This window comes from Schistocerca nitens, chromosome 4 (assembly GCF_023898315.1).
Source record: "Schistocerca nitens isolate TAMUIC-IGC-003100 chromosome 4, iqSchNite1.1, whole genome shotgun sequence".
NCBI lineage: Eukaryota > Metazoa > Arthropoda > Insecta > Orthoptera > Acrididae > Schistocerca > Schistocerca nitens.
In genome coordinates, this window is record NC_064617.1 from 349351867 (window position 1) to 349365656 (window position 13790).

Genomic DNA, 13790 nt, shown 5'->3' on the forward strand with positions numbered 1-13790 from the left:
ACATTTTGGGACTTCGCAAAATTACGCCTGGTCTACCAGAAAGTTTTGCATGACACAAACAACTATTCTCCTCGAATTTACTTGCAACACTTGCCTGTGCTGTTGTAAGTCGGAGGTAGCTTGTGAAACTACCCACGGAAAGTTCTTAGCACACTCAATTCTGATTAGCAACGGGAAAACTCTAGCACATAAAATGATTCCTTTGCCTAATTGGCAACCATTATCAGCATCTACGAGCTGTTTCTAAAACTAACTTGCTGGTATCACTTAAAAAAAAGAAACATAAAAAATAAGAAACTAAACTACTTTCAGATAGCGCTTTCACGTTTTGTTAATTTCATTATGTTATGATAGCCAGTTACACGTACTAGTTTTTTTTAAATGTTTCATTGATTCATTGATTTTATAGTTACCCTGTACCTTGCGCAAAAAGCAGATGATGGACGAGAATATATCTAATTTTACATAACTCTGTCTGAATTTGCATAAAACTGTAGGAGAATTTATAGCCAGTCAGCGCCATAGTCGTGAGGCATGTTGTATGCGATCAAGTATAATTAAAAACAGTGGGGTATGGTCTACAGCTGAGATATAACGATATTAAATGCTGTAATAAGTACCGTTCATGATATCCTGGAGTAATCCTTCATTATCAGTCCTGTTTCTAGACACATATCTTGTGGTAGCTACGCCCTGTGAAGAACTATTTGTCGATGTGCTACCTCCAGTGGGAGGGCGGAAAGAGATGCCAAAAGAGAAAATATGCGACTCTTAGATCTGATTCCATCACTAATGCTCACTGCACGGCGCTGTTCAGGGATTAGGCCGTTTTTGCGTAACTGTTTTAAGCGGCACGCGCTGACCAACAGGTGGGAGAAAGTCCCATTCATACGACAGTCTTCCAAGCTATTTTTCCTTCCTGTATTTGTTCAGGCGAAGTAGTCCTTAGAGAATTGGGCACATCAAGTCATCATACTCTCTAGATGCCCGTATGGTTTCTTCATGACGCAGTTCCCATGTTATCTACATGACAACACATGTCCCGCAAAACCTGTCACGCTGCATTTTTAACATTACAGGCCCACACATAGAGACGTTTACACGACTTTGCGATAGTATCAGCCGCTGTTAGGAACATTCGCTGGTCGTCGAATCTGGAGCGCGGACATGACTTGTTTGTGTGGTCCTCAATTCTTTCAGCATATCATCTTTTTAACTTCGTATTAGTGTGACATTCCGCTCAAAACCATCGTCATCTTCAACATCATCTACTTGACTGGTTAAATTTTTGGACAACATGGTTGTGGAGATGAAGCAGCGAATAGTATGATTAATCAGTTATTCGAAAATTGCATTTATTATTATTATTATTATTATCACTATACCGCCAACCGGTTTCAACCCGACGTAGGGGTCATCTTCTGGGCGTTTACACCAGCAGTCGACCAATGGTGTAAACGCTCAGAAGATGACGCCTACGTCGGGTTGAAACCGGTTGGCGGTATAATATGGTTCAAATGGCTCTGAGTACTATGAGATTTAACATCTGAGGTCATCAGTCCCCTACAACTTAGAACTACTTAAACCTAACCTAACCTAAGGACATCACACACATCCATGCCCTAGAGAGGATTCGAAACTGCGACCGTAACGGTCGCGCGGTTCCAGACCGAAGCGCCTAGAACCACATGGCCACACCGGCCGGCAGTGGTATAATAATAATAATAAATGCGATTAAGACTGTTTTTGAATAACTGATTGGTTAAAACTGATGGTCAGTTCTAGTCCGGCAGTCCGCCTCTCCCTTGGATTTCTCAAAAATTCTCGTATTTTTCTACCAGTGGGCTCTGGAAGCCGCTCATTGCTGATTCTGACGATCTATTTGAGTCGCAGTAGGGAAAATATAAAATGTAGCCTGACAATGGCAAGGAAAGCGATTCAGAAAAAGAGGAAACTGTTAACGTTGAGTACAAATTTAAGTGTCATGAAGCATTTTCGGAAAGTATTTTATGGAGCGTAGCCTTATATGGAACTGAAACTTGGAGAGTAAACAGTACAGAGAAGAAGAGGTTAGAAGCGTTTCACCTGTGGTGCTACAGAAGAAAGCGGCAGCAAAATTGGGTAAATCGAATAACGAACACGTACTGAAGTGAATCGAGGACAAAGAAGTTTATGACACAAATTCATTTAAGAAAGGGGTCAGCTGATAAAACACATTTTGAGGCATCAACGAATAGTACGTTTAGCAAAGGAGGAAGTTTGGATCGACTCGGCTGAGGAGAGACAGGAAAGAGGAGGAGATGGATAGTGAAAAGAGGGAGGATGAGGCGGATAAAGGCGGAAGAGGAAATGGACTGTAGAAGTGGGAGTAGGAGATAGGCGTAAAGAGAGGGAAAGGAGGATATGAACAGACAGAGAGAGTGGGGAGAAGGAGACTGATATAGAGAGGGAGGAGATGGATACAGAGATGGGGAGGAGGGCATGGTAGAGAGGAGGAGGAAGGAATGGGCATAGACAAGGGGAAAGAGAAGATGGAAATGGAAAGAGGGGGAGAAGGAGAGAGAGTTGGAGGAAAAGAAAGACAGAGAGAGAGAGGGGAAAGATGGATGGAGAGGGGTGAGGATAAGCATGGGGGGCACAGAGAGATGGGGGGGGGGGTGTACATTGTTAGTTAGTTGAAGTGTGCTCTGTCTAGAAAACCAGGATCTAGTAAACACAGGGAAAAACAGCTGCGTGCCTCAGCACGCCATTTCCGAGATTCGAGGAACTCGCGCCGACCTTGGATCAGATCCGAACGGCGAATTAATGACTTGGGCCAGCCTGTATGTGGTTTTTAGCCGGTTTGCCGCATCAGACTAGGCGAATGCAAGGTTTGTACATATGTCCTGCCTCAGTTACACGACTAACAAATATTTAGAAAACGTTCACAGTTTTTCTCGTTACGTAACACTAGACGCAGCGTGAAATGTGATCCACAAATTCCGTTTCAGGGGTGAAGGGTTGATTACGGGTAGGACAACCGCCCTCCCCTGCCAGTAACGTTTCCAAATCCAGATCAACATGCCGATCCTGTGAAGACACGGGATAAAGCCATAAAAATGAAGAAGAAGGAGTCCAATACAAAATACACTTCTGTTCGGAATCGCTCATACGTTGCGTAAACTGAATTAAATTGCAGAGACTACCGCCGATGTAGTTGGAAGTAATATGGAGTAGACTTGGCCTCATCCCGCAATGTAATCTATGTTGTGAAATATAAAAATGAGATTAATAATAATACTGAGAATAACAGGTACGAAGATACTTCAAACAGCAGAAGGTGATAGCAAAAATGCAATTCGCAGTGCTGTCCGCTTACCTGCAAAGTCGCCCTCGGAGATCTCGGTGATGCGGTTCTCCTGCATCTCGAGCTTCTTCAGGGTGTCCAAGATGTTGAGAGCGTGCACCGGCACCGCAGTTAGTTCGTTGCCGCCCAGATTCAACCGCTTCAGTTTCCTGCAACAGGCGAACCACGAACGTCACTCAAGAGGAAGTTCCACCCACACTGTCAGTTCCGTTGACTGTAATCTCGTTGGCTGTAATCTCCTAGTCTGTCAGCAAGCCATAACTATCCTGAAATCGCTGGGTGCTTATGAGTGACGGAAATAAAATCGCACCACCAAGAAGGAGCCGTGCAACAGAAACGAAAGTTGGTAGGCGTGTTTCTGCATCTGAAAGATGTCTATTCAGATTATGCAGTAACGATCGTGAACGTTAGTTATCCTTGAGGTTGGACGTGGTGAGTTTATATTAATCAAGACTGCCTTTAAAGTGAGAAAGATGGCATTACGAACACCTCACCGAGTTTCAACGAGGTCGTGTAATAGGGCTAAGAGAAGCAGAGTGTTTCTTCTGCGATGTTGCAGAAAGACGTGGTAGGAACGTAACCACTGTAAGTGACTGCTGGCACCGGAGGTCACGCGAATGTACGGTGACACGAAGCTGGGCTCCGGACGGACACGTGGCACTAATGAGACAGAAGACGATCGTGTTTGACGTACGCTCTGGCGCATCGTAGTACGCCTGCAGCAGCAATCTGAGCAGCAGTTGGCACCACAGTGACGCAACGAACTTTTACAAATCGATTACTTCAATGACCGCTCCGAGATAGACGCCCTCTAGCGTGCATTCCACTGACGTTCGAGTATAATGACTTTTCTGGAGACTAGAAATCTACTCTGTAGGAATGAGCATGGGTTTCGAAAAAGACGGTCGTGTGAAACCCAGCTCGCGCTATTCGTCCACGAGACTCAGAGGGCCATAGACGCGGGTTCACAGGTAGATGCCGTGTTTCTTGACTTCCGCAAGGCGTTCGACACAGTTCCCCACAGTCGTTTAATGAACAAAGAGCATATGGACTATCAGACCAATTGTGTGATTGGATTGAAGAGCTCCTAGATAACAGAACGCACCATGTCATTCTCAATGGAGAGAAGTCTTCCGAAGCAAGAGTGATTTCGGGTGTGCCGCAGGGGAGTGTCGTAGGGCCGTTGCTATTCGCAATATACGTAAATGACCTCGTGGATGACATCGGAAGTTCACTGAGGCTTTTGCGGTTGACGCTGTGGTATATAGAGAGGTTGTAACAATGGAAAATTGAATCTCAATGCAGACAAAATTGAATCTCAATGCAGATAAGTGTAATGTGCTGCGGATACATAGAAAGAAAGATCCCTTATCATTTAGCTACAATATAGCAGGTCAGCAAATGGAAGCAGTTAATGCCATAAATTATCTGGGAGTACGCATTAGGAGTGATTTAAAATGGAATGATCATATAAAGTTGATCGTCGGTAAAGCAGATGCCAGACTGAGATTCATTGGAAGAATCCTAAGGAAATGCAATCCGAAAACAAAGGAAGTAGGTTACAGTACGCTTGTTCGCCCGCTGCTTGAATACTGCTCAGCAGTGTGGGACCCGTACCAGATAGGGTTGATAGAAGAGATACAGAAGATCCGACGGAGAGCAGCGCGCTTCGTTACAGGATCATTTAGTAATCGCGAAAGCATTACGGAGATGATAGATAAACTCCAGTGGAAGACTCTGCAGGAGAGACGTTCAGCTGCTCGGTACGGGCTTTTGTTGAAGTTTCGAGAACATACCTTCACCGAAGAGACAAGCAGTATATTGCTCCCTCCTACGTATATCTCGCGAAGAGACCATGAGGATAAAGTCAGAGAGATTAGAGCCCACACAGAGGCATACCGCCAATCCTTCTTTCCACGAACAATACGAGACTGGAATAGAAGGGAGAACCGATAGAGGTACTCAAGGTACCCTCCGCCACACACCGTCAGGTGGCTTGCGGAGTATGGATGTAGATGTAGATGTAGATGTAGACTCCAAACCACCGCCAGTTGCGACTTCAGTGGTGTCAAGCGAAAGCTAATTGGAGGACAGGTTGGAGGTCTGTTGTGTTTTCTGATGAAATCTGGATCTTCCTCATTGCCAGTGATGGCCGTGTGTTGCTTAGAAGGAGGCTTACAACCAACCCGTCTGCGTGCTAGCTGCACTGGACTCACATCTGAAGTTATGGTCTGGAGTGCGATTTCATACGGCAGCAAGAGCACTGTCCTGGTTATACCACGCACACTGCAAATTTATTCGTCAATCCCGTGATTCGACCTGTTGTTCTACCGTTCGTGAGCAGCATTCCAGGGGTGTTTTACAACAGGAGAAAGCTCGCCCAGATACTGTTGTTGCTACCCTACATGATCTACAGAATGTTGACATATTGACTTGGCTTGCTCGATAACCAGATCTGTTTTCAATCGAGTACATATGGGATATCATCGGACGACAACTCCAACGTCATCCAAAAACCACCGTTAACCGTCCCTGTATAAACCGACCAACTGCAACAGGCATTGAACTCTAGGCCACAAACTAACATCTGGCACATTTAAAACACATGCTTGCATGCAATATTCCGGCGGTTACACTTGTTATTATTATACCTTCATTTCACATTCTCAATGGCGTATCTCGCACTTACACTGACTTGTGATCTTGGAATGTCAGTCATTTAAATATGTTACTTAGACAAAGGTATTTCCGGAATTCATTACTGTACATTAATAATTCTTTGATGTTGCGATTTTCTTCCGTCAGTGCAAGTAGCCCGCTGTATGAACAGCTTCAAATTGAGTAGCCCTTGCGATGTGGAACACTGAATCGGTTGCAGAACTGTAGAGGAGAAATTTGTTAGTAAGACCATACAAACTTGTCAACGAAAAGCTTGGTATATACGCAATTGATAACAGGTTTAACTACCAAACGTCCTCCGCACAGAAACGATTCAAAAACTTGAAGAGACTCAAGTTTAATTACACCTATGCCATTTTCATCATTTTTTGGTAAATCTCACAAAAGCAGGATATCCGAAAAGCACTACGTCCGTCAAAAAAGTTCAGAGATTTAATTCATTTCCGGAGTGTAAGCGACGTCACCGCATTACTACGGTGGCAGCTTGAACTGACAACTGTAAACAACATATATCCATTTGACCAGTCAGTTGAGAGCAGGCACTATTAAATAGTGACAACCAGGCCGCGATGTGTCAGAGTTGTGTCACAACAACTCTACATCAATTTTTCGCACGTTTTTCACAATGTAATGAACAACAGACAAGGGTGTGGAAAAATTTGCCCCGCACACCTTGACTCCCGAACAAAAACAACGACCGTGGACGCCTGCCGCAACTTCTTTGAAAAGCAAAAAGTCATCAGAGGTGTCGGTTCTTGGCGTTATCAGCACAAAACGACAAGGTGCAAAAATTCATTAGAAATGTCAACGTTTTGACGACATAACCGACAGTCAAGCCAGTTTGACGCGGGAATTGAGCAACATCCAAAAGAAGGACGTATGACAGTTTCGATGGGTTTATAAGTGGAAGGGGGGCAGGGGGCGGGGGGGACCTGTGAAGAGCACCTGAAGCATTAAAACGACCATCTTCACTATTCTCTAGTTATCATTAATCCAGTCGTAACTTCTTCAACTGACGGGTTGTAACGCATTATTCAGTGTTAATAAAGTGTTGTCACTTGCCAGTAACAAGCTGTATACACCTTCACAATTTTTCTAACTTAATATGTACGGTCTGTTACAGTTTTTTCTTTCTTGTTATTTTATCCTACTCGCCTCAGATGGGCACGGCTGTGTTGTCAGCATTTATAATCCACAGATCTTCAGCGAAGCGATTTAAAAAGTTTAAAAAGTTGTAAAGTTTTTTACATGGCATTAAAGACTTTAATGTTTTCAACAACAAAAATACAGATGGTGAGTTGTGTTGGTTAAAAGACAAAAGAATGATACTCCATAGAGAAGAATGAGGTGACGAGTTGTTGTAGACTACCAGGGCTGAGGGTGTTATTGGATTTGTAGGATTTTGTGTGGTATTTGTTATGAGCGTACTGTGGGTGTATGTTTTGTAGGGTAATGAGGGATAAAATTCCAAACTAAGGCCTAGATGTTGGTGGAGGGGAGTGATTAGGATAGCAGCTCTAACAAGAGATGTCTTGTAGGGCGGGGTGGATTATATGGTCGTGTAAGGAGAGATGATTGATGCTTAATGGGAAAGTATGTGGAGGGTAGTGTGGGAGCAATGTGTTGGTGCATGTGGTGCAAAGTACTAGCATCGAAGTGGAGGGGGAAAGTATAAAGTGCTTAATGCCAAAGTTTTGAGTAACATGGACATGTGGATATGGGGTCTGCATCCTTCCACCATCCTTCACACCTACAAATCCTTGATCCATCCCATCATCTTTTACGCCAGCATGGCTTGGATTTCCGCCCCTCCCAGAGTCTATAAATCCCTCCAAGTCGTCGAACACCATGCGCTCTGCCTCACCTTCTGCATCCGTCTTTCGTCCCCCACGCACATCCTCTACGATCTCATCCCCTTCCTCCACCTTCTCCTTTTCCTTGAACACATCCGCACACTATATATTGTCCGCTACATTGATCCCCCTCACCCCTGGTGTCTCCCTTCCTCTCCACCCCCAGCCCATTGCCGCGCCTTTAGTATTGTGTCCCACCTTCTCTCCATCTCCACGCCCTCCGCCTCCTTTTACAACGCAACTTCCACCATCTACCCCTCCCGGATGATGAGCTTCGCCCTGACATCTACCCTTCTACCAACTCTAACCCCATCTTCCTGCTGCCTCCTCCTCAGGCTCCCTTTCCACCCCCCTCCCCCCTTCTCCTGAGTGGCTTTCGCCACATACTCCCCCTACCTTCAGTGTCTCTGCACTTCCTCCTGCCTTGTCTTCCCTTTTCATCTCCTGCCCCCTCCCATGCTGCACCTTGCTCTTCCTCCTTTTCCATCCTCTCCAGCCTCTCCCTAGGCAGGTCCCACCTGGCAGTTTTATTCTTCATCATGTGTGCTCCAAGTGGGTTTAAAGTGTGTTGTTCTGCAGTGTTTTTAATACTGTGGACAACTTTTAACCTGTGCGTGTGCCTTCTGTGTCTTCTTTGTGTTTTAAGAATCGCCAACTGTGTTTTTTAACGTTATGTCGACTTTTTTAATTGTCCCCCCATGAACGTCTCCATGTCAGTGTATTTTTACCTGCATTATCTCTCCTTAATCTATTTTATGTCCCTCTTTTTTATCGCCTTATATGTAACATTTTATTCTCATATTAGTTGTCATGTCACTCGGCTGAAGAGCGGCGGATTGTGCCGCTGACAGCCCTCCCCTGCCTCATATGTCAAATGTGGAGGATGCCCCAAGATCAGGCCAGGCTCACCATATGGAGACGAATGAGAACATTGCGTTAGTGGAGGAGCTTGTAAAGGAGAACAGATGCTTAACTCTGAACGAAATAGCAACACATCTGCATTTTAGTATTGGCTCAGTGCAGAATATTGTTCACAATATACTGCACTTCAAAAGGTGTCTGCAAGATGGGTGCCACATCAGTTGACAGCTGAGTTGAAACACAGTTGCGTCGAAGCCTGTGAAAAACATTTGCCTCGTTTCCACGTCCAAGATGATACATTTTTGAGAAAAACTGTTATAGGCAATGAGATTTGGGTCCACCGTCAACAACCAGAAATGAAAAGGTCAAGCAAGGAATGACGCTACAGCTCATCGCTGAAACCAAAAATTCCGCACTCAACCATCTGCTTGAAAAGTGATCCTCATTATATTATTGGATTCGACAGTAACCAGTACTTATTATTCAGACATGTTAAAAAAGCAACTTCCCCCTGCAATCAGAAGAACGAGGACTTCTGACTTCAGGAGTATTGCAACAGCATGACAACGGCCGACTGTATACAATGCGTAAGACGTTTGAGGCTATTCACGAAATTAAATTTGAATGTCTGGTACAGCCCTATTATTTACCCGATCTCGATTCTCATGACTTTCATGTGTTCGGTGCACTAAAAGAAGCAATGGAAGGCAGGCATGTCAGAAGTAAATAATAGGTGAAAATGGCGGTGCATGACTGGGTACACACACAACCAAAAGAATTCTTTCATCTTAGTGTCTAAGCACTTCCGAAGCGGTGAATATGTGCAAATAGTTCAAATGGCTCTGAGTACTATGGGACTTAACATCTGAGGTCATCAGTCCCCTAGAACTTAGAACCACTTAAACCTAACTAACCTAAGGACATCACACACATCCATGCCCGAGGCAGGATTCGAACCTGCGACCGTAGCGGTGGCGCGGTTCCAGACTGTACCGCCTAGAACCGTTCGGCCACCCCGGGCGGCAAATATGTGCATTCAGCGTCAGGGAGATTACGTCAAAAATGACATATAAGTAGTGTTACAATCATAAATTTTATAGCATTTTTAAAGCTTTTATTTGAATCACACTTGTACATTTATGTTAATGATATTAAATGCAGGAACCGTTTTGTAAGTCATTTTGTTAACGATGACATGTAACAACTTCAGAGTTAACATTGTGCTAAGTACCTGATACTTCCACTGCGTTTACTAACATAGTTTTGCAGAAAATTGTTTTCACATTTCGCATAATATTGCAGTTACAAATGATAACAAAGTTTTCACCATATTTCACCGTCATATGACCTTTTTACAGTAGGGTAGCACGTTGCGTAGGACCCATCAGGAAAGTTGATTTGTAATGGGAAGAAATATATTTTGGAAAACAGAAACAAATGTTATGTTTACTGAAAATTTAATCAGAAACTTTGCCTATTATTTAAATGAATATGACGGTTGGGGATTTAGCAAAAGAGCCCGAGATATGCGAGCTAGGTGTTCAACGATTGACTACAGTGAACTAATGTCAGCAACAAGATAAAACAGGTAAGTGAAAATGAAGTTGTACTGCATGTTCTCAATTATCCATCAAATGTGCTTAATATTCGTCTGCAACACATTTATTTCTATAGAAATATTATTTTTCTTTTATTTCAAATGTTATTGTGATTATTATAATATTGTATAAGTGTTGTGAAACATATGAAAACTTTGTTATCATTTGTAACTGCAATATTATGCGAAATGTGAAAATAATTTTCTGCAAAACTATGTTAGTAAACGCAGTGGAAGTATCAGGAACTTATCACAATGTTAACTCTGAAGTTTTTTGAGTAGCAGTCAGAGCAGAGTCTTCTTCTACACTACAAAGGAAGTCTTTGGAGCAGCCGAATACCAAAAACTTCATGATCAGGAAGCAATGTATCACGTTAGAATGAATAGAGCATTGTCATTATCGTTCTAATTCTTCTCGATTACAGCAGTAAAACTTGAGTCAACCACTACAGACTGTTAGCTGTGTAAGAGGCTTGCCATTTTGTGCATTATATGGACAAACAATATAATTTTGTATGAAATATGCCTGTAGACACTGATAACCATTTTCTCATGTCTGTATTACTTGGAGAGGGATCTAGTCTTTTTTTTTTTTTTTTATTCCGATTGCCACTCTTGGTTGGCTATTAATATGAGAAATAATGTTCAGTTATGTTACCTGGAAAAAATTAAATTAGATTATTTCAATGTAATTTATGAATTTTGAATAACAATATTAGTATTAATAACAGAAGTTTTCAGTTCGTGTTTGCCATTGTAGAGAATGAAATCTGGCAATTCCAGTAATATCATTTTTATGTAGTTTATTTTGTGCTTATTGTAACTATGTGTATCGACGCCGAGTACTAGAGTTGCATCAGATTTTGTTGCTAACCTGAAAGTACTAATATCTCCACGAACGAATAATGAAAATAATATTTTGATACCTGCAATGTAGTATTGAAAATAATCTGTGGCAGTACGGGTTACAGTGAGGTCATGCAGTATCATTATTAACATACTGCATACATCATTTTCAGAATTTTTAACATTCTATTTATCACATTACATTGTAAATTCATAATTATCTAGCCTATCGTAAATGCGTTTTACGATTCTCCGAGGACAGACTGACGTCATTACCTCATTATTACGAGTGTAACAAACTGTTACGTGAATCCAAATGCAATCATGGCTAATGGGTTCATGTGCGTGTTGTCCGCTGGTCTGTCGACCGTATTGTTTTGTAACTTAATTAGTATCTCACTGAAATGCGAATACTGACATGGCATAGTTCCAGCTATACTGTTTCACTGCAACTGCAGTATCTTTACGATTTATTTAATTCATTATGGGCTAAGACATTAGAATACCTTACCATTCTTGTAGTTAGAAGTGCATTTTTCCGTGTAGTTTATGATGGAGTACTTCGGAATCTACAGATTATTCGATATTTTTGAGACAGATAATAGCAATCTTATCAATTAAGACGAACGAAGTGGGAGCGTGGGTGGGGCTACGAAAGCTGCCAGTGTACCGTGGAATCTATTCCACGAAGTGGCGACGCCTTGATCAAGACGCAGACATACTATACGCGCAAATTAAGTTGACACTCGGTGCAGTGCCTGATGGGAGCAAGTGTAAATGAGAAGTGCCATTACGGTCGCTCCCATCAGCCACCGCGTCGAATGTCAAAGTTCAAATTTTTATGCATTCATTGTGAATACCACATGTTACACGACAAACATCAAATCGATGCTCATTTCCTCTCTTGTTACCGAATTCCCAGCTTCAACAAGGCGATGTTACAGGCTTTCAAGCGTGTCAGTTGTACGGGGATAAAAACGCGGCTTTTACATAACTACACAGATAAAAGTCACAAGGTGAGATCTGGAGACCAGCGAAGCCACCGCCGATGAACTTCATTTTCTGCTGCTCCTCTTCCAATCCTGAAATCTCGCTTAATTTAACTGTGTTACTATGATGTGTGTATTTGTTGTAGTTTACATTAAGTTAATAGGTGCCTTTAGTTTCTGGTGACTTTCGTACATTAGTCTCTTATATTAACTGATAATTTTGCGTGACTCTCTTCTCAATGACTCAATGGATTGTTCAGTTAACAGCAATGAATATTACAACAAATGTAAAAACTGCATCTTTCGGTCAATATTTCGTCCCTTTAGAAAGATTTTGCTGAAAGTGGATATTCAATTGGTATTCAGGCTGAATGCACATACACTGAGATGACAAAAGTCATAGGAGAGCGGTATCCACATATACACATGGCGGTAGTATCGTGTACAAAAGATATAAAAGGTCACTGCAGTGGTGGAGCTGTCATTTGTACTCAGGTGATTACTGTGAAGAGATTTCCGACGTGATTATGGCAACACGATGAGTGAAATCGAAACGCTGAGACATTTCATTTCGGAAATTACTAGAGAATTCAGTACTCCGACATCCACAGTGTCAAGAGTGTGCCGAGAATACCAGATTTAAGGCACTACCTCTCACCAAGAGCGCACTGGTCGACGGCTTTCACTTAACGTCCGAGCGCAGAATCGTTTGCATAGAGTTGTCGGTGCTAACAGACAAGCAACGCTGCCTGAAATAACCACAGAGATCTGTGTGGGACGTACGATGAACGTATCCGCTTGGGCAGTGCGGCGAAATCTAGCGATAATGGCTACTGCAGCAGACGACCGAGGAGTGTGTCGTCAACAGAACGACATCGCCTGTGATCGTGACCGTATCGAATGAACCCTAGACGACTGGAAAACCATGGCCTGGTCGGATTATTCCCGATTTCAGTCAGTAAGGGCGGATGGTAGGCTTCGAGTGTGGCGCAGACCCCACGAAGCCATGGACTGAAGTCGTCAACAGTGCTCTGTGCAAGCTGGTGATGGCTCCATAATGCTCTGCGTTAACATGGAATTGATTGGGTCCTTTGCTCCAGCTGAACCAGTCATTGACTGGAAATCGTTAAGGTCGGCTGCTTGGAGACTATTTGTAGCTATTTATGAATGTCATGTTCCCAAACTAAGATGGTATTTTTGCGGATGACAATGTGCCATGTACTGGGCCAAAATTGTTCGCGATTGGTTTGAAAAACATTCGGTACAATTCGAGTTAGTGCTCTGACCGTAAAATTTGCCCGACATGAATTCCATCGAACATTTATGGAGCATAATCGAGAGGTCAGTTCGTGCACCGGCAACACTTACGCAATTATGTGCCGCTATACAGGCAAGAAGGTTCAATATTTCTGCACGGGACTTCCAGCGACTTGTTGAGTCCATGCCGCGTCGAGATGCTAGAGTACGCCGGGCAATACGAGGGCCGACACGATATTAGGAGGCATCCCGAGACTTTTGTCACTTCAGCTTAAGGGAGTAGATCTCCTAATAGGAGACAGACGTACGGCGTTTAGTAGTCACCAAAGAATTTATTTAACAAAATTAATTTTGAATCTAAC

The 13790-nt window shown here is 42.9% G+C and overlaps 1 protein-coding gene across 1 annotated transcript in view; it reads right to left on the reverse strand.

The window, feature by feature from the left end:
* Positions 1–13790, reverse strand: part of LOC126251629 (leucine-rich repeat-containing protein 70) — a 630906-nt gene that overhangs the window by 322712 nt on the left and 294404 nt on the right. Inside the window, exon 5 of the mRNA XM_049952173.1 lies at positions 3359–3495. Within this exon, the coding sequence (XP_049808130.1) occupies positions 3359–3495 (137 nt within the window). The remainder of the gene's footprint in view (positions 1–3358; positions 3496–13790) is intronic.